The sequence below is a fragment of the Phyllobates terribilis genome, unplaced genomic scaffold (assembly GCF_046119375.1).
Source record: "Phyllobates terribilis strain yellow unplaced genomic scaffold, ASM4611937v1 Scaffold_2__4_contigs__length_985480577, whole genome shotgun sequence".
Classification (NCBI taxonomy): Eukaryota; Metazoa; Chordata; class Amphibia; order Anura; family Dendrobatidae; genus Phyllobates; species Phyllobates terribilis.
This window is the reverse complement of record NW_027362762.1, coordinates 63,572,180-63,593,715: the sequence shown is the minus strand read 5'-3', so window position 1 is coordinate 63,593,715 and position 21,536 is coordinate 63,572,180. Positions and strand designations below refer to the sequence as shown.

General features: G+C 46.6%; 1 protein-coding gene across 2 annotated transcripts in view; it reads right to left on the bottom strand.

Moving 5' to 3' along the window:
* Positions 1 to 775: 775 nt before the first annotated feature.
* The window catches only part of LOC141192748 (putative N-acetylated-alpha-linked acidic dipeptidase), a 97,896-nt gene continuing 77,135 nt past the window's right edge, over positions 776 to 21,536 (bottom strand). The window contains exons 16-20 of one of the 2 annotated variants that reach the window (XR_012266070.1): positions 15,756 to 16,020; positions 15,073 to 15,154; positions 7,688 to 7,780; positions 3,156 to 3,421; positions 776 to 2,794 (exon numbers count right to left, since the gene is read on the bottom strand). Coding sequence is in view for 1 of the 2 variants with exons in the window: in XM_073662053.1 (XP_073518154.1) it covers positions 3,232 to 3,421; positions 7,688 to 7,780; positions 15,073 to 15,154; positions 15,756 to 16,020 (630 nt within the window). In the remaining variant the exon portion in view is untranslated. Of the gene's footprint in view, positions 3,422 to 7,687; positions 7,781 to 15,072; positions 15,155 to 15,755; positions 16,021 to 21,536 lie in introns of both variants that reach the window. The other variant, XM_073662053.1, reaches the window with a different exon arrangement.

Genomic DNA, 21,536 nt, shown 5'->3' with positions numbered 1-21,536 from the left:
TGCCCTCCTATGGCTCCCTCTACATCTCCTGGTATCTGCTCCATGTTCTGGACACTGTGCTGACAGACACAGCTACCCTTCTTGCCACAGCTCGCACTGATGTGCCATCCTGGATGAACTGCACTACCTGAGCAACTTCTGTGGGTTGTACTGTAGACACCGCCTCATGGTACTGTACCTCTAGGGGTGAGAGCAATGGCAAAATGAAAAAGTGACCAAAACAACAGCCAAAAAGGATGAGAACAGAGAAATGGTCTGTGGTCCCCACCTGCAGAACCAGTCCTTTATAGGGGGTATCTTGCTAATTGCCGATCATTTCTACCAGTTGTCTGTTCCATTTGCACAACAGCAGGAGAAATTGATTCACAATCAGTGTTGCTTCATAACTGGACAGGTAGATTTCACAGAAGTGTTATTGACTTGGAGCTACATTGTGTTGTTTAAGTGTTCCCTTTATTTTTTGAGCAATCTATAGATATAGATATATATATCTATATCTCCCACATCCTGGTATATGTCCCCCATTCTACCGCTGTTCTTTAACGCATAGAAAAAAAAAAATTATGCTCACCTTCCCTCCGCTCCCCCGCCATGTGGCGTCCTTTCCTGAAGCGACGGGAGTGCTTGACGTCACTGCTATGTGCTCCCAGTCATGTGCAGACTGACGTCAGCTGGTTACCTCTGATTGGCCGGCAGCATATATTGCGGAGCACAGATCCGGCCGGTCTCTGCGCAGCAATACACTTCAGCTGAATGTGCGTCTGAGGATATGTAATTTCTTATTATTTATTTTTAGAACACCATTGATTCCATGGTGCTGAACATGAGAAGATAGTTACATACAAAATGCAGACATAAATTTCATTGAACAAACTAACAATGACAGACTTATACAGAATGATAATGGGGAAGGAGACAGTAGGTCGGGGGGGGGGTTGCGACAGCTTCGGTGGTGGTGAGGTGGCAGCGGGGTCATTACAGACTATAGCTTTCTTGGAGAGATGAGTTTTCAAGTTCCGTCTGAAGATTCCGAGTGCAGCGAATAATCAGATGAGTTGGAGCACAGGATTCCAGAGGCTGAGGGATACTCGGGGGAGTCTTGGAGGTTATTGGGTGAGGAATGTATGAGTGTGGAGGAGAGAAGGTGGTCTTGGGAGGATCGAAGGTTGCATGTTGGAAGGTATTGGAAGATTAGTTTGGAGATATATGGAGGAGACAAATTATGGATGGGTTTGTAGGTCAATGTTAGTATTTTAATCTGGATACGTTGAGAAATTGGGAGCCAATGAAGAAATTTGCATAGGGTAGAAGCAGAGGAGGAGCGAGGAGAGGGGTAGATTAGGTGGGCAGCAGAGTTAAGGACGGATAAGAGAGGCGTGAGTGTTAGAAGGGAGGCCACAGAGGAGGATATTGCAGTAGTCGAGGCAGGAGATGATGAGGGCATGTACTAAAATCTTAGTAGATTCAGGGTTGAGGAAAGGACAAATTCTGGAAATAATTTTGAGTTGGAGGCGGAAGGAAGTGGCAAGGGTTTAGATGTAAAGGTTTGAAGCACAGGGCAGAATCAAGGGTTACTCCGAGGCAGTGGACTTTCGGTACAGGGAAAAGCATGTTGTAATTTATTGTGATAGATAGATTGGGTAGGGGAATTAAATGGAATAGAGGAAAGATGATGAGTTTGGTTTTGTCCACATTGGGCGTTAGGAAGTGAGAGGCGAAGGAGGAGGATAAAGCGGAATGACAATCTGGAATTCTGTATGGCAGAAGGGTGACATCTGGACCGGAGAGATAGATCTGAGTGTCATCAGCGTATAGGTGGTACTGGAAGCTATGGGACTTTGAGTTGTCCCAGGCCAAAAGGTATAAATGGAGAAGAGTATGAATCCCAGGACAGAGCCTTGAGGGATACCAGCAGAGAGAGGACAGGATGATGAGGTTGCATGGGAGTGGGAGAAGCTAAATATGTGGTTAGTGAGGTGTGAGAAGATCCAGGCGAGGGCAACATTTTTAATGCCAAGGAACAAGAGGATCTGTAGTAGGAGGGTGTGGTCGACTGTTTTGAAGGCAGAACAGGACTGGGAGGAGGATCAGACAGAATTGTCTGTTAGCTTTGGTAGTATTTTTAATTTATTTTACTCACTTATATAGCGCCATTAATACAGCAGCGCTTTACAGACATTATCATCAAGTAAATAGTTAGTCATTTTGGTCAGGGCAGTTTCAGTGGAGGGTTGGTGACGGAAGCCAGATTGTAGGTCGTCGAATAACGAGTTGGATGCGGGGTGACAGCTCCTCTTTACACAACTACAACGTTGCAAACCAATTTTTAGCTTGGAGATCCCAACTTCACCCCAATGTGTGGAGCCATTTTTAATAAATAATTATAAATTGGGAATATTTTACATTCTTTAGAACTCTCACTCTTATGGCCACGCTCGACATTACCATCATTTGCATCCAAAATTGTAGGATATTTATAAACTTTCCCCACTTGCAGTTACTTTCTGGTACATATCCATGAAAATCATGAAAGTTGACTAATATGGCCATTCCCCTTATACCATATATGATTGATGGAGCAGAGCTTGAATCAATCACCCCCACCATTCAACCCCCTACAAAAAAGACAAACAGAGGCAATAGGATGTGTTAAAAATATAATAATTTGCTGGATCGAGTCTTCTTTATGATATTTACATGTAATTCTGGTAAGTGATCACGACCATGAACAATAGGATTAGTGTCCCTTTAAGCCCTTTGTAGATTCTCAGGTGTATGGTATTAATATTTAAAGGGGTTGTCTAAGAAAAAAAAAATTAAAAGGTATAGGCTACTTAAAAATATCAATGCAAACCCCGGCGATCCCCTGCAGCTCCTGATCCCTGCTGGGCTCTGTTTTTTTTTGAGGTTCTGGTCTCTATACAGCAGAAAAGCCAGCTCATCCAATCACAGGCTGAGGTGTGTCAGCGCTGCAGCCAGTCATTCGCTCAGCGGTATTTTCCAGGAAGTAGAGCCCAACGGGTACTAAGTAAGTATCTGAACAGGAATAGCAAGGACTTGGAGAGGGTAAGAATCACATTTTATTTTTATATATATATATATTTTCTCTCTTTAGTCTCCGGACAACCCCTTTAAATAATAAGTGAACGTTAAAGTTAATGGAGGGAGAAGAAATCGAGATCTTGTCAAATGTTGACTCATTAGAATATAAATATGATATGTACATTATAATCATAAGACATCCTCCAGCGTCTGTCCGGCAGACTGGACGGTGAAGGCGGCTATAGAAATTTGTCTCTTGACCTCCTCCCATGCAGAGCGTTGGTCGCTTTTGTTCTCAATGTCGAAGAGTGCGTCGTAGATCCCGGGGAACGATTCACCCATATACTTATTGTGGCTGCTTGGAGCATAGATGATGTGTCTGTGGAGGGTAAGACAAAAGAGAAGTGTCATAAGAAATATATGCTCCAAGGTAATAAGTTGCTGATTTTTGGGATCTCCACTAATTTCAAGAATGAGAGTCTTGCGTCATCTGTTTTTAGGACATGGCGGTGAACCATGTGCAGCAGCATCTAAAATCCATGGGACTGATGAAGGTCACAGCGCTAGGCTGTCCGGATCAGTCCCACACACTTAATGGCGTTGCTGTAGAACATTAGAATTAAAGCTACAGTCAAACGGGGTCCTTGGACATCTAACCTCGTGATCATAGGAGTCCATGTGATCAGGTCCCCAGTAATCAGTAAAGTCATTCATCTCTGGTGATGAGCGATAATTTTGGTACAAAGCTTTTGCAACTTTAGAAAAATGTCAAATGCGACATCTAATACATTCTTTTGCCGAATGTACACTTAAAAGCAATTCTTGAATGCATCGAAAATTTAAAAAAAAATATGCAAAAAATTGCACAGTCTTGATTGACAATCATCATTTTGTGTATACAGCTCATATGCAGACTTTTTTTTTGGTCTGTAACCACCGAAACACATAAAACCTGTGAACTTAGTTATGCTCCCTTCCATTGGCCGCCTACTTATTCCTATCCTTCTAAAATCTAGCAAAAATATTCTCAGGACCCGTATCTACAGGCCATGTTGGTAGAAATAACTACAAAAACTGTAACAGCGCCCCCACTATTTGGCATTCAGGGCTCATGCAGATGAGCATGTTTTCGGTCCAAGTGCGATTTGACAAAAACATTGGATCATAATTGGAGCGATGTTTTTCTATGGCGCCATGCACATGCCCCATTTTTTCCTTAGACTGAGTCGGTCCAAGAAAAAGTAAATAAATAAAATTGCAGCATGCACAATTGTATCCATAAATCAGATGGCACTTGGCCATACAGGTAAATGGGCCATCAAAAAAGTTAGATCGCACTCGAATGATATCCGAGTTCAGTCCAATTTTCAAGTACTCACAGAATGGAGAAGATGGGGATCCACATCCAAGAAAATTTTGACTACACCCTGACCTACTACACCCGGGACACCATCAGGGCATTACTACCCTTACAGCTATATGGGGCCCGGTGAACAGCAGTAAAGAGCAGGGGGACTGGTCCAGGGGCCCCTCTCTTGTGCTTCTGCTCATCAGACCCCGGAGTATCACATGCTGGCGTAAAGATGTCTATCTGAGCGCAGGGAGCCTTGGAGCTCACACAGCCAAGCAGCTCCAAGGGAGTCCCTCCGCCTCTTCTGTGACGGGCTGGAAATGACGCATACGCGAGGACGTCAGTCCAGAAGCGGAGCTGCGCCTGCAGGGATCGTATGAGAGGCAAGTATGAAAAACTTTTTTTTTTTTTTTTTTTTTATAGAATTAATTAAATGGTCTTCGGGGGATGAGAGGAGCACATGATAAACTGGGAGTGTGGGGTGGGGGAGCACATGATCCCACTCCCCAGTTGATCATATGCTCTCCCCACTCCCCAGTGGGAGAGCACATGATCAACTGGGAGAGCACATGATCAACTGGGAGAGCACATGATCAACTGGGAGAGCACATGATCAACTGGGAATGGGGGGTAGGGGTGCACATGATGAGCAGGGGGTGGGGAGAGCAAATAATGAACTGGGAGTGGGGTGAGGAGAGCTAATGATTAATTAGGAGCAGAGGGGGGAGAGAAAATGACAAAAGGGGGGTGGGGAGAGCAAGTGAATTGGGACTGGAGTGATGAATTGAGGGTGGGTGTGGGGAGAGCAGCACATGATAATGAATTGGGGGTGGGGGATAGTAAATGATGATAAAGGTGGGGGTAGGAGATAGAGAGAACATGACAAAATGAATTGGGGCAGAGGGGGGCATGTGAATATAATGAATCAGGAGAGTTGGGGCATTGACGGATGAAGGATGACGGAGTGTGACTGGTAAAGTATTGGGGGAAAGAGTACAGGTTCTAATTAATTTATATATTAGGTGGAAAAAGTGGCTATTTACTGTTAGTGGGGACGCAGTGATTGGATTACAATTTATATTTGTAATGGTGGGTTGCATAATGACTAATTATATATGAATGGTGGCTGCACGTCTGTACTCAGCTGTGTAGTGTAGAAGTTGGTGAATGTGCTCTAGATAACTGTATGTTATTTATGCAGAGATGAGTCCTGGCTGGAAGAAGTGATGGCCGTCTGCACTGGATGAAGGAGAAAAGTGAAGATGAAGGACTTCAACTAGAGAGGTCACTGGTGAGTCAGTGTGTTATCTGTACACTGACACTATACACTAAATAAAATGTACAGCGCTCCTGTGTATAATGTGACTGGGGATCACTGTATTACCTGTACACTATATACAGAGCTCCTGTATTTAATGTCACTGATTATCCCTGTATTACCTGTACACTGACACTATATACAGAGCTCATGTGTATAATGTCACTGGTGATCACTGTATAACCTGTACACTGACACTATATACAGAGTTCCTGTTTATAATGTCACTGGTGATCACTATTACCTGTACACTGACACTATACACTGTATACTATGTACAGAGCTGCTGTGTATAATAGCACTTATGGTAATATTAGTTTTTTTTTTTTTAATGACCAGTATTGTAGTATTCAGTCACTATGTGGTTTGGTCATGGTGTGGAGGTATTTATTCCTTGTTTGTGATATTATTCAGTTACTATGTGGTGGTAATATGTAGTCTGGTTATATTGTAGCAGTATTCGTTGTATGTGGTATTAATTTGGTCACTATGTGGTGGTAATATGTGGTCCGGCCATGGTGTGACGGTATTTGTCCCTTGTATGTGATTTTATTGGTCATTTAAAAAAATGTATGCAACACATTCCCTTAGGCTATGTGCCCACGATGCAGAAATGCTGCATATTTTTTCCACTTCTCCCTGGCAGGAAAAACGCATGCAGTTTTTACATGCGTTTTTCCCGCCAGGTAGAAGCGTTTGTCAAGCGTTTTTGCATGCATTTCTGCATGCGGGTTTATCAAGCGCTTTTCCAAGAGATTTTAGCATCACTTGGAAAAGTGCTTGACAACTTGCTCACACTATATAAATCCATGCAACCGGCATGGATTTATAGTATAGTAGTGTGACCAAGTTAGTTAAAAAAAAAAAAAAAAAAAGATTATACTTACCTTCTGATGTCCAATCGGTGTTTTCTCTGATGCGTCCGGTGTCTTGTGCGGCTCGCGGTGGTGTGAAGGACCTGCGGTGACGTCATTGAGTCATGTGACCTGTCACATGACTCAATGACGTCATGGCAGGTCCTTCACAACAACGCAACCCATACAGCAGACCAGGCGGAGGGGAGAAAACACCGGGAGGACATCAGAAGGCAAGTATAATCTTTATTTTTTATTTTAAATTTTTTTTTTACAGTTTCTATGGTACCCAGGTCTGGATGAGAGTCTCCTCTCCTCCAGACCTGGGAACCATCCGCACATTGAAGCGTGTGATATCCGCTTGTGCAGATGCAGTGATGCGGATGTCACGCGGTCCAATGCAAGTCAATGGCGGCTATTACGCTGCGTGTCCGCAAAATTAATGGACATGCTGCGGATTTTTCCGCAATGATAATCCGCAGCGGAAATTTCTGCAGCATGTGCACAGCACATGCGGATTATCATTGGGGACCATGGGGCACGTATTACCAAGCGTTTTCGCTGCGGAAATTCCGTGGCAAAAACGCTTGAAAAATGCATAGTGGGCACGCAGCCTTAAAGAAAAATAAATAAAAAAATATACCTTAAAAGAGTACTGGATATTTTAAGAAATGTTTAATATGTTACAGTAAAATAGGGCCTTACCAGAAGAGTCTTCCTTGTCGTGGTGGCGGCTTAAAATTTTTTGGGCAAAAACAAAAGCCGATGGCTGTGTAGGTGATATGGTTTTCGATGGGAACTGTTAATGTGTGATTTGTGAGGAAGTTGTACCGAGGTGAAGATTTTCCAAGAGTGGGTGGTGGGACTGTGGATGGTTCGAGGGGTGGAGGTGGAGCTGGGGTGGGGTGGAGCTTGGGTGGAGTCTCAAGGGGGGGGGGATTTTACCAATATGGGGCCCTGAAATTCCTGGTAGGAGCTCAACCTGCCACACCCTGACTTCCTGTGACCCTAGCCCAACATGTGTTGGCCATAATCAGACACTAGATCCTGGTAGGAAATGTTACCTTTTCACCCCTTATAGTTATGACCAGGGAGAAAATGATCATTGTTCCACTTTCTTACCTGTAGAAGGGACGTCCGGCTAATCCCAAGGGGTCAGTGAATGCTCTCTCCAAATACATGAGCTGATCGTTCACAGACCGAACTTCTATTGGGCTGTAATGAAGAGATTATAAATGTAAGACCGTGTGAGAGCTCCCATTCCTTAGTTCCATACTAGGGAACAAATATTTCCCCCTTCTATAATATCCAGTTTGGTGCTAATTAGTGTTGAGCGAGCATGCTTGACACTGCTTGTTACTCGCCCGAGCATCTCACTACTCGGGATGTTCGGCGAGCACCGAGCATTTTCGGGTTACTCGGACGGGAGCTCGGGTCTCCGCCCAGCACGTTTGGCGCTCTTTACAGAGCCAATGAACATGCAGGGATTGCCAGCCAGTCACTGCAATGCCACAGCCATGTTGGTTGTGGGCATTACAGTGATTGGCTGGCCACACAGAATCACCTCAAGTATTTAAAACCGGGCGCCGCCATCTTGGACACAGTCGCTCCGGATCAGACAGTGTAGGGAGAGTGCTGCTGAGTTAGGGAGAGATATATAGTGCAAAATAGGTAGTGTAGGGTCTGTAAAGGCTGCCAAATCAAACCAACAGTCCTTCTCAGGACTAATATCCATCCCAGATATCAGGCAGGCAGGCTGTATAGGAGACGCAGTGGTTATACCAGCAAACGCTGCATTACAGTCCTGTGTGCTCCTGTTGGTCAAAAAAAAAAAAATTTGAGTGTGTCTGTGACTGTTCAGACACAAATATATCTGTTTAAAAGAGTCTGGTGTAGGCCAGATAACTAGAACTGTGGTTTTCATCTCCTTTTTATTACCCTTTTTCCATTGATAGTGCGAGTGTAAGCTATTTTACTTCATTTACAATGGGTAAGGTGCGTGGCAAGGGACGTGGAACTGGACGTTCTGGCGATGGTGCGTGTAGATGGGGCCGTGGCCGTGGCCAAGGTGAAAATGCGCCACAACCAACAGCCACATCTTCTCGCTTCCACTTCTTGACCGAATTACTAGGGAAGCACACTACAACACCAGTATTGCGAACTGATCAGTGTGAACAGGTTATTAATTGGATAGCAGATAATACTTCCAGTTACCTGGGCACCACCACCTCCGGTCTGTCTTCCACATGGTCAACTCTTAGCAGCCGTGAGTCTCGACCGCATACTCCTCCTCACCCTGATGCTCCTTCCTCCCACCATGCCGAGTGTCGTCAGACAGCAACTGATCCCACACTTGGACACTCTGAAGAGCTGTTCACTGGTCCATTTCCAGATTTGTGCCCCTCGCCTGCTCCGCTTGAAGTGGTGGAAGAGGAGATCCCATGTAGCGATGCCCAAATATTTCAACAGCCATGGTCACAGGAAGTCGACGCTGGCAATTTGTCACAAGAGGTGGACGATGATGAGACACAATTGCCATGAAGTGAGGAGGAGGATCGTGGTGCGCAAGTGGAAGAGGAGGAGGTGGTGGATGATCTAGTAACTGACCCAACGTGGCAGGACACGCAGAGCGAGGCCAGCAGCACACAGTGGGAGGGAGGCAGAGTACCCCAACAGGCAGGAAGAAGCAGTGTGGTGGCCGCACACAGAAGGCGGGCAACAGTTCCCAGTAACACAAACACAAGGGACATTGCCAGTACAACCGGTAGGTCTTCCAGAGTCCGGAATTTTTTTAAAGACTCTGCTGATAACCCCAAAAAGGCCATTTGTACCACCTGCCATGCCAGCATCACCAGGGGTGACAAAACTACCAGCCTGACCACCACCAGCATGATCAGGCACATGGCAGCAAAGCACCCGACTTTGTGGGGCGAACCCCAGGGTCCACGACCAGTGTCAGCGGGTGTCAACACTGCTTCTTCCGCTGTTGTGCGTGTAATAGAACCCCCTGTTGTGCGTGCAAAGCAATCCCCTGTCCATACTGCATGCAAAGATGCCCCCTCCTCTCAGTCTTCACTTGTTATGGCAGTTTCTCAAGAAACAGCATCAACGTCCATGTCCCACAGCAGCGTTCAATTGTCCATATCCCAGAGCTTTGAACGAAAGCGCAAATTAGCAGCCAACGGCCCACAGGCCACAGTCCTAAATTCGCACATTTCACGACTGCTTGCGTTGGAAATGCTGCCTTTTAGGCTGGTGGAGACGGAATCCTTCCGCAACCTTATGACGGTGGCCGTCCCTTGGTACTTGGTCCCCAGCCGACACTATTTTGCCCGGTGTGCCATCCCCGCACTACACAAGCACATGTCCCAAAACATCTGCCGTGCCCTCAACAACGCAGTTACTGGGAGAGTCCACCTGACAACGGACACATACCATCCCTGGCCACAAGCACTTGTCCACATCACCCTGACGGCACACTGGGAAAACATAGTGGAAGCCGGGACCCAGTCGGACCTTGGGATGGAACACATCCTCCCCACACTGAGGATTGCGGGCCCTATGTCACTCAGAGTTGCCCCCACAGTGTACAGCTCCTGCACATCATCCTCCTCCTCATGTTCAGCCTCCATCTCAGATATCCCCACATCAGTTACAAGCTGGAAGCACTGCAGTACTGCCTCAGCCAAGCGGCAACAGGCTGTGCTGAAACTCATAAGCTTAGGTGATAAACCTCACACTGCTTGTGAGTTGTGGACAGCTGTGAAAGAGCAGGCAGATCAGTGGCTGAGACCGCTGAACCTACATCCAGGCATGGTCGTGTGTGACAATGGCCGTAACCTGGTGACGGCTCTGAGGCGAGGCGAGATAACACATGTACCATGCCTGGCTCATGTGCTTAACCTTGTGGTTCAGCGGTTTCTTAAATCGTACCCAGAGTTGCCAGATCTGCTCGTCAAAGTACGCCGCCTGTCAGCTCATTTTCGGAAGTTGGCTACAGCTTCCGCCGTCCTTGCTGTGTTGCAGCAGCGTTTGCAGCTTCTGGCACATGACGCCATCATTAGCGTCAGCATTCCACTTGTCTGTCTTTTGCAAAGCTATCTGCAGAGAATAAAAAAGGAGGCATTGCAGCCAGAGTATGAGGAGATGGATCAAGGAGCCGTAAAGGGCGATTACACACAGCCCAGCCTCATCTCATCCCAACGTGCATTGGGGGACAATGAGGGAGGAGGAGGAGGAACAGGAGCTGGTATCATGCGCTGTAGACGGTAGTACCTGTACAACTGTCATACAGTCGGTTCAGCGTGGGTGGCCTGAGGACAGGGGGGAGGAGGAGTAAGAGGAGAGCATGGTCAGTAGTCATCTTGGTGAGGACACAGAAGTCTTGCCCGTTACCAGTCTGGCACGCATGGCTGACTTTATGTTACGCTGCCTTAACCGTGACCCTCGCGTTGTCAAAATGTTGGGTGACAGTCATTACTGGTTGGTGACACTTTTAGACCCCCGCTACAAGGAGAACTTTCACTCTCTTATTCCGGAGATGGAGAGGTCTACAAAAATGGGGCAGTACCAGAAGGCCCTTGCTGCAGAACTGTTAAAAAAAAATTCCCATCTGAACACGCAAGCGGCAGAGGTCACAGTTCGTTGACCAACCAAGGAGTACAGGCGAGAGAGAAGCAACTCCAATCCAGCAGAGGCAGGGGAACACTGTCAACGTTCTGGGACAGTTTTCTGAGACCAGCCCAGCTTACAGACCCTGAGGCGCGGGGTACTCTCACAAGGAGTGGAAAGTTTCAAAAGATGGTGAGGGAGTACCTTGCCGACCGTACCAGCGTCCTTTGTGATTCCTCTGTGCCTTTTAATTATTGGATATCCAAGCTGGACACTTGGAATGAACTCGCTCTGTACGCCTTGGAGGTCCTGGCCTGCCCTGCCGCTAGCGTGTTATCGGAGCGTGTTTTTAGTGCCGCTGGGGGAATTATAAAACTGATAAGCGCACTCGCCTGTCAACTGACAATGCTGACAAGCTGACCCTTATCAAAATGAACAAGGGCTGGATTGGGCCAGACTTCTCATCACCACCAAATGACAGCAGAGTAACAAAAAGTCAATTCCACGGTGTTATTTCGGGAGGTGTATTCCCATGCACCGCTTCACACCCACACATGGGTATACGCTTCCTCATTTCGGCTGTATTTTGCTCTTCTCCTTATCCTCAGCCTCCACCACTACTATACCACCAGGGTGACCGTGGTCCGTGTTGCCAGCATTGCAAGTTCCTCCGTCCTAATTTTTGGCAGCTTTTGCTTGGAAGGCATACGCAAAGACTATGGGAGACCCACTCCCAAATAATGGGAATAATGTTTTTAATATGCTGCACTGCATGGCTCTTGTAAGGGGCATTAAAACCGTCGTGTTCAGCTACTGCGACCTCCACGACTTTTCCAAGGGGCATTGAAATGTTCTTTTTAATGAACTCTAACCTCCACGACTCTTCCAATGGGCATTGCATTTCCTCCTAATTTTAGTCAGCTTTTGCGTTTCAATGCATTGGTGAACACTAAGGGAGACCCAATCCCCAATAATGGGTAGAAGGTTTTTAGTATGCCGTAATCCACGTCTGTTTCAAGGGGCATTGCAGTTCCTCAATTTTTGGAAAGCCTTCCATTCACTGCTTAGGCCAACAGTGCACAGGAGACCCAGTTGCAATAAATGGAAAAAATGGTTTAGTTAAGGCCCTCTGACCTCCATGTCACTTCCAAGGGGCATTGGAGTGCCTCGAAATTTTTGGTAGGCATTGCACTCACAGTATGCCCTATAACTGTGTAGCCGAACCGCTCCTTTTGGTACAGAAACATATCCTACAAGACATGTGTGGTTGACTGGCCTGATATTGATGTGAATGGTCCCTGTTCCTCCTGCTCTTACTCCGTTGCCACCACCTCATCCATCATTCATCACCTGAAGCTTTGTTTTAATGGGAGTCATAGAACTGGGATAGTAGCAGGAAAACATCCAGCAATCCTCGGAGGAGGTAGGATATGCGCCAAAACGCTGACCACCTCAGGCCTAGCCGCTACTACATACATGCGCTTGCATTCCAAGAAAACAAAGCTGATTCTAACTTCTATCATCATCATCATGCTCCTCACCTTGGCACTCTCAACTCCCCTGATGGAGAAGCCAGGGCCCACCGAAGGAGTCTGGTTCTCTGGTGGGCTCGTCCAATACTGCCCTAAAGCAGGCCGGGCTAAGAAAAGTGTGTGTGTGGGGGGGGGGGGGGGGGGGGGGGGGAAGTACCAAGGAGAAATAGGGGCGGCTGGGGACCGTTTATGGACACCCGGCCGCCCCCTGGTGGCTGGGGACCGAGCGTGGACATCCGGCCACTGGACGGCTGGGGACCGAGTATGGATACCTTGCTGCCGAAGCAGCGATGAGGTAGTGGCCAGCTTCGGCCTCCTCCAAACTAAAAGGCCCCATTTTCAAGTGCAAGCTAGAAGTATGGTATTGCAGCCTGGGGGTGGGTGGGTGGGTGGCAGGCTGCATACTTGCGCTTGCATTGCAAGGAATGGGGGAGGTACAATTGAACACTGCCCTGGGACAAGGACTTGCACGGGGATAGTTGCAAGTCTGCATCTTCTGATGCAGCAAGGATCACTTATGATGGGCACACTTTTAGGCAGTGACCTGGGTGTCAGAGATGCTTCCAGGGGTCTTCCCCATGCTGTTCCCATGTCTTTTCAGGACTGTATGCATATGTCTTTTCAGCACATGGCCAGATAAGATTGTAAAATGTTAAAATGACATTTCCCGGTGAATGCATTTGTCACGGTTGAAAGCAATACAAAAGTGCAAAAACGCATAAAAAATGCTACTTGTGAACATAGCCCAAGGTGTGGAGGAGTATTTTTGTTTTTGGTTATTTATTTTACCTTATACACAAATCTTTACCCTGGAAAGGAAGTTCCTTAACATATCTCACAGGAAAACCGTTTCACTTTCGTTTTTGAACGTTTTATTTTGAGCCCGTAAAAGTGGTTTAATACCTCTGACCACGTTGTTGACAGCAGTGACCTGGGGTTCAGAAATGCTTCCTGGGGCAATCCCCATGCTGTCCCCATGTCATTTTAACACTGTCATTATCGTTTTGGGCACTTTTTAGGCTTTCTACAGACTGCCGGGGGTGCCGCCGCTAAAATGCTCGGCATAGACTAACATTGGGCTCGTTGCTCAGGTCGAGCACCCGAGTATCACGGTGAGCTCGGCCCGAGCTTCGAGCACCCGAGCATTTTAGTGCTCGCTCAACACTAGTGCTAATGAATGATTTTCGCACCTAGCTCTACACTGTCTAATGGTCAATGCCCAAGTCTATTGCCCTTGTCCCTTGTGTTTACTGTTTCCCAATGCCTAATGTTTAGCAACTTCTAACCTTTTTGTTTCATTACCTTAATGTGTCTATTGGCCCAGTCCCCGACGTCCAGTCGTTCAGGGTCCAGCCTCCGATACCCATGTGGTTTACAATGTAGTACCTGGTGTCATATGGTTTACCATCAAGCCCCCAGTTTCCAGTGGTTTATTGCCCAGCTCCCCATTTCCAATAGTTTACCATCAAGCCTCTGGTGTCCATTGATTTAGTGCCCAGCCCCTGGTGCTCAGTGGTTTGATGCCCAGCCCCAAGAGTGGTAATTAGAGATCCTATATTTTAATTTTACCCAGTTCTGTAAATCCTGAGATTTGGATCTATTTTTTTACTAATGATCTTAAAGAAGCCCTTTTGTGAAGTTCTTTTTTTTAATAAATCTGTGTATATAGTGTAGTGTGCCTGTATTAATAGACTCATCTACTGCCACTTTCTCTGAGATCCAGCACCTTTCTGATCCTTTTCTCGGTGATGTCAGAGCTCTGCAGACTGAGTGACATTGCGCGCTGCGTGACCCAGAAAATGACTTTTACAGTGTAAGGTTGTGGGGTATCAGAACAAGGCCGCGAACAAGGCCGCGAACAAGGCCGAGAACAAGGCCGCGAACAAGGCCGCGAACAAGGCCGCGAACAAGGCCGCGAACAAGGCCGCGAACAAGGCCGAGAACAAGGCCGAGAACAAGGCCGAGAACAAGGCCGAGAACAAGGCCGAGAACAAGGCCGAGAACAAGGCCGAGAACAAGGCCGAGAACAAGGCCGAGAACAAGGCTTGCATTGTAAAAGCTACTTATGGCTCACACAGAGCATAGAGTGACCTATAGAGTCTGAAGAGCAGTGACATCACTGAGAAGAGAAGCAGAATAGCGCTAGACACCGGAGAATGTGGTGATAGATGAATATATTAATACACTCACGCTACTCTACATAAACAGATTTATTAAGAAAAAAATCTACAGAAGAGGGCTTCTTTAACTTTATTTTCTTGGAACAGATTTTAAAAAAAACAAAAAAATGGATCTATCCAAATAGAGTATCCTCTACCAATAATTTATTTTTTCATTGAGAATGCTCAAAAATATTTTACTCACTTTGTAACATCCAGATCTTTCAACCTCACATGAAATGAAATCGCAGAATTTGTAAAATTTTCAATAGCAGAAAAAAGTGCATCTAAAAAAAAACAAAAGTAGATTATAATAAACATTATATCAGAGGCGATCAATGGGGAGGAGTGGGAATATTGGGGTGGTTAATTAGTCAAGTCTCATTTTCATTGTTTGAATGAAGTGGCAATCGTGCAGGTTAGCTGTATCAGAGATAGCCGAACGCTGGACTTTGCTATCTACATCAGTCCCATAAAGTTTAAAACACGGTGGCTTTGAACATGGGTGTTCAGTGACCACCACTACATTCAAAAATGGGGCAAAGTAATTTTGATAACTGGGGTTCCCGGTCAGGACACTCCCCTAGCATGTTGATACACAAGACCAGTGTTGGACTGGGGTGCCAAGGGCCCACTAGTGGTGGTTCACTCTTGCCCAGGGGCCCACCAGAGGATTTTCCTGTGGGCCAGTCCAAGCCTACATAAGACCTCTTCGCTAGATCAGTCAACACGCTTAGATCACCACCCATCTAGAAGACCATGTTTTTTTTAAAGCAGTCGATTGACGCCAAGAGGTTTTATTGCACCAATGTATGGAGCGTGTCCTTACTCGCTCCTATCCAGAAGGTTACACCACGTCAAGCAATCATTACCGTTCTATTAACTTACCAAAAGAAACATTATATGTTGACATTTGCTGTATATGTTTTTGTCCTATGTCCTGGACGATTTTGGCGTAATTCTTTAGGACATCAGCGTAGTCGTTGGCGTTGAAAGGGATGATCACCTCATTAGCCAGGTCAAAGACAAGCCCACCCCGCACTTTGGCCACCGCCAGGTGATTTTTATATAGAGGGTCGTAGAATTTATCCACAATCTCAAATGTCTCGTAGACGCTGTGATAAACTGGGTAACCGCTAAATCTTCCTTCTTTCTAAGGAATGAGAAATAAAAGGCATTAAAACTTGGAATTCAATTGGAGAAAAATAAAATTGAGCCTTAATTTTACAACAGTGGTGTAAACAAACCGTTTAGTAGCCGCTGTGCTTGGTATTACAGATTACTAGCATAGGGAGGTTTAAAGGGAACCTGTCAGACAATATACTGTATGTTGCCCAAACCACGGGCAGCATAAAACAAAGCCAGGCTACATGTTTGCAGTCAAGTTTTTTTTACTCTGAAATTATAAAACTTAAAGATCCAGATGGAGACTATAGAAGTAGAGGAGACTACTCCAGTCCTGGCCGCAGTGCTCTAGTTGATTGACAGGTCAGTCCCATGTCTGTACATCATGTTACCCCTGTCAATCACCCACAGCAGTGATGGAACAATCACCGGAACTTGGATTCATGCTGCCTGTGCTTTAGGCAACATGAATCGACTGATGGGAGTTCCAGGTGGGTGGCCTGGGGCAACACGGAAAGGGGACCTCTGACAAGGTCTACATGAGCCCACCACTTTTTGTCTTGTATCCAAATAATCAGGCCAGTCCTGGCAAATTTGGGACTGTTGACAGCTGTAGACGTGACCTCTTTAAAACAGTTGATTAGTGGTGGTGCCAAGATAAATTTCAATCAATCTAGCATTGCCAATCATGATAGCTTGTTTCAATAAATATTTGCTCAAAGAGGTTGTCTACTTTATAAAGCTTGCACAGAAGATAAAGTTGACCCAGCTCCGGTTTAAAATGTAGAAAAAAAAAACTTTGCTTGATAGTAAAAAAAAAATATAATATAATATATAATACATACATACATACTGTTACACTCGTGCCCGGACTGACTGGCGTGTGCGTGATTAGTGATCCCACTGTACCATGAACCGAGGAGTGCCTGGAGGGGCGTAACTAAGTATCAACCCAATCCGACCAAGGTCGCACGGCGGCTTAGTCGACTCCGTGGACCAAGGAGGAACCGAGCAGAGGAACCAGGTGCGACTCCAGGTCAGACCCCGGTAACAGTTGTTGACCCACACCGGGGAATGCAGGAACAGGCAGGTTAGACTGGCATACAGGCAGGTGGTTGTTGGTGAGTACGGCTGGTATGCAGACAGGTGGATATTGGCAAGTGCGGCTGGTATGCAGACAGGTGGGCACTGGCAAGCATGGCTGGTATGCAGACAGGTGGGCACTGGCAAGCACGGCTGGTATGCAGACAGGGAGATACTGCCAAGCGTGGCTGGAGCGCAGACTGGGAGGTACTAGCAGGTTGCAGCGCAGGCTGGATAGGGTCCAGTACAGGCTGGGAGACAGGTACAGAGCCGCAGATGCGGTAGACAAGCAGAGTAAAGCGAAACCGCCGGAGTGAAGGACAAGGCAGAGCAGAGAGGAACTGCTGGTGCGGTGAGCAAGCAGAGCGTAGCGAAAACCGCAGGTGCGGTGGACAAGGCAGAGCAGAGCGGAACCGCCGGAGCGGTAGACAAGGCAGAGCAGAGAGAAACCACAGGTGCGGTGGACAAGGCAGAGCAGAGCGGAACCGCCGGAGCAGTGGGCAAGGCAGAGCGGAGAGAAACCGCCGGAGCGGTGGGCAAGGCAGAGCGGAGAGAAACCGCCGGAGAGGTGGGTAAGGCAGAGCAGAGGGAAGCCGCCGGAGAGGTGGGTAAGGCAGGGCAGAGGGAAACCACCGGAGCGGTGGGCAAGTCAGAGCAGAGAGAAACCACTGGGGCGGTGGGCAAGGCAGAGAGGACAGGGCTCTGTTCACATGGAACAGACTGGAAAATACAGGAAGATACGTAGGAAGGGAAAAGGGACAAGCAGAACCAGAAACACACAAGGTACTTACTATGAAGTAGCGAGTGGACACAAAACTCACAAACACAAGTACAGAGACAACGAGTTGGAGTTAGGTGCAGGTTCAGATACTGCAGGTAAAGGGAAGGTACGGACATAGAGACAAACGGGTAATAGGCTAGGATACAGTTCAGACAGGAACTGCTACTGCAATGAGATACAAAAACGAGCCTGGGAATACAGCCCCCAGAGTGGCGGAAACAGACTAGAAGTCACAGGTAACAGGCCTGGGAATACAGCCCCCCCAGTAGCGGAAACAGACTAGAAGTCAGAGATAACAGGACAGGACCTGGCAATACAGTTGCAAAGACAAACTGAGTGAAGGTGTTGCTCAGGCACCCCCTACTGGGTGGAGGGGGTTTAAATATCCAGTGACTCACAGCAATAGGCTGGAGATGCATTAGGGGTGCACCTGTCGAGCCCAGGGGATAGGGAGGACTCGGTGCCCGGGACTTGTTGTTAGTTCTGGGGGATGTCGCGGTAGTCTGCTCCCGGGCCCGTACCCTGGGCCTCTCTTTAAAAGAAAGAAGTGGATAATTGTATGAAAGTTCGTGACGCCACCTGTGGTGTCTGGTGAGGATCACCAGCGCTGCGGCAGCCCACTGAGGCCGGTGATAAGGCAGCTTGCGTGGTACAGCTCACCACAGGTGGAGCTAGGCCTCAGGGCAGCGGGGAAGAAAGGATGCAGGACAGATGGGACCCAGTCGGGTCAGAGCAAGAACAGGGACAGACACGATAGTCACTTCAGTACCTTTTGATGTTATTCAAGGCACAATCCGGAGCACTGTAGGGTGAAGGGTGCATATCAGGATCCTCCCCAGTGAGCGGGTATAGGGCCTCCTGTTTCTTGCCTTTGTGTAGTAAGTTTCTGACCTGCCTGGAGCTAGGCCTAACTTTGTCTCTGTCCTGCACCGGCTGACTTTGTGGTAGGGCCTTCTCTTGGAGTACACGCTCTCAGCTTGCGGGGCCTCCGTGACTCCTGGCTCTTGTACGTATCAGCTCTTGGGTGATCCTGGGACCTAAAGTCTTCCAGGGGTCTCCGGTTGTCTCTACAGGGGGATATAAGGCCCTGTAGACGCGGACCCGGTGTCCGGTATATGTTTTCTGGGGTGAGCTTGTACAGCTCCTCTGCCCCCAATGCTACTCACTCCTCTAGCCTTCAGCCTACTCGTGGTCCTCACTAGGCTATACACACTGGCAGCTAGCTGGCTGCTTCTTCTGCCGCTCTCTGAGCGTCAGCACGCTCCTAGCTCACTAACCTGAGCTACAACCGAGTCTGACTGTGCTCCACTGCAGGATGGCTTCTGCAGGAGCTCCTCTCAACAGGCTTCCTTCGACAGACTGGATTCTCTCAGACTGGAACTAGCTCTGTCTCCTGAGGAAACTGTTCTCCAGACTAGATTGGACTGAGCTCGACTCTGTATTCAGATCTGCACTTGCTGAACTCTCCAGAGGAACTGACTGCCTAGCTCCACCTTCCCTATTTATATCCCTAACGGGCTCCCTCTGATGGTCTGAGGTGGAAGGTGGAGGTGTGTGTGTGCTGTGAGGGCCTCTTGTGGAGGAATCCGTTCATGCACCCCTCTAGGATCTGTGGCACTAATGCGCAGCAGGGGCGCCACAAGCCCACAGCAGCTATAAGAATCAGGAAGTAATCAGGCCGCCGCCCTAAGCAGTCAGTCAAGAGGCATGCACACAGCATGAACTGGAGCAAGATTAGCAGGCTGGACTGACATGTAAGATTGCGGTCTTGCATAGTGGGAAGTGGTGCACTATGCAAGCACGCCGCCAGTGATGTTACAAAAAAAATTATATTATATATGTACAGACCAAAAGTTTGGACACACCTTCTCATTTAAAGATTTTTCTGTATTTTCATGACTTTGAAAATTGTACATTCACACTGAAGGCATCAAAACTATGAATTAACACATGTGGAATTTTATACTTAACAAAAAAGTGTGAAACAATTGAAAATATGTCTTATATTCTAGATTCTTCAAAGTAGCCACCTTTTGCTTTGATGACTGCTTTGCACACTCTTGGCATTCTCTTGATGAGCTTCAAGAGGTAGTCACCAGAAATGGTTTTCACTTCACAGGTGTGCCCTGTCAGGTTTAATAAGTGGGATTTCTTGCCTTGTAAATGAGGTTGGGACCATCAGTTGTGTTGTGCAGAAGTCTGGTGGATACACAGCTGATAGACCTACTGAATAGACTGTTAAAATTTGTATTATGGCAAGAAAAAAGCAGCTAATAGTCTATTCAGTAGGACTATCAGCTGAGTATCCACCTGACTTCTGCACAACACAACTGATGGTCCCAACCCCATTTATAAGGCAAGAAATCCCACTTATTAAACCTGACAGGGCACACCTGTGAAGTGAAAACCATTTCCGGTGACTACCTCTTGAAGCTCATCAAGAGAATGCCAAGAGTGTGCAAAGCAGTCATCAAAACAAAAGGTGGCTACTTTGAAGAACCTAGAATATAAGACATATTTTCAGTTGTTTCACACTTTTTTGTTAAGTATATAATTCCACATGTGTTAATTCATAGTTTTGATGCCTTCAGTGTGAATGTACAATTTTCAAAGTCATGAAAATACAGAAAAATCTTTAAATGAGAAGGTGTGTCCAAACTTTTGGTCTGTACTGTATATATATGTATATAGAATATCCTTCTACATATGTATATAGAAGATCCTTCTAACAAAAAGGCATTGTCTAAAGTGGACATCCCCTTTAAAGACTGTGGGCACTTTTTACATGGAATTTTTTTAAACATATATGATAGTGGTTACCTCCATTTAAAAAAAATGTACTACGTTTCTTTCTGCAATCTACATTCCTTCATTCGTATTCAGACTCACTTCTATCTGGTTTTCAAACTGATCCAAGTTTGAGATTTTTCTTTTGCCAAGGGCGTTTCTCCCAGTAGTATAGGCTGGATGTAAGGTATAAGTGCATCCGGAGAGCTTCTTTCTTCATTAGCTTACAAATCTGCTCAGCTTCTATCCTGCACTCATTTCTCCTTTATATGCTTTCCTCCCTATCTCCAGCTAATTTTTTCTGCCCTTCATGAGTCTATAAATGCTTCCTCCCCTCTCCACATTGCAAATATGTGTGCAACTCCACTCCCTCCTTACTAACATCTCTAAGGGCAGGTGCAGATGACCGTGCATTCGCTCAATGGAGAGAATCGGGTCGATCATGCAAATGCCACTCCCAGAATTTGATCACAGTGCGATCTAGTACTCTAGAATGAGAAGGAGGAAACAAAAATTCTCTATATTATCTTATCTCAGTCCGTGGAAATCAGACTGCAGTCAGATGACATCCAAGTGCATCTGATGGTTTCCACACACTCATTGACTTGGATGGCCAAGTGCGTTCCAAAAACTGGATCAAACTCGGACATGCAGTGATTTTTTTTTTTCCTCTGACCGGCTTCATCCGAAGAAAAAAATTTGACTTGTGCACGGCCCCATAGATTAATATTGGTCAGTGTGCGAGGGATCGTTTTGTTGGATCGCACTCGGACTGACAAACTGAGAAGGATGGGAGCAGAGAGAGCCATCAGGACCAAAGCTCTGATAGATTTGTAACATTTTTGCAGATCAATCTGCTAATTAATAATTAAAGGGCTTATTTTTTTCTGCCG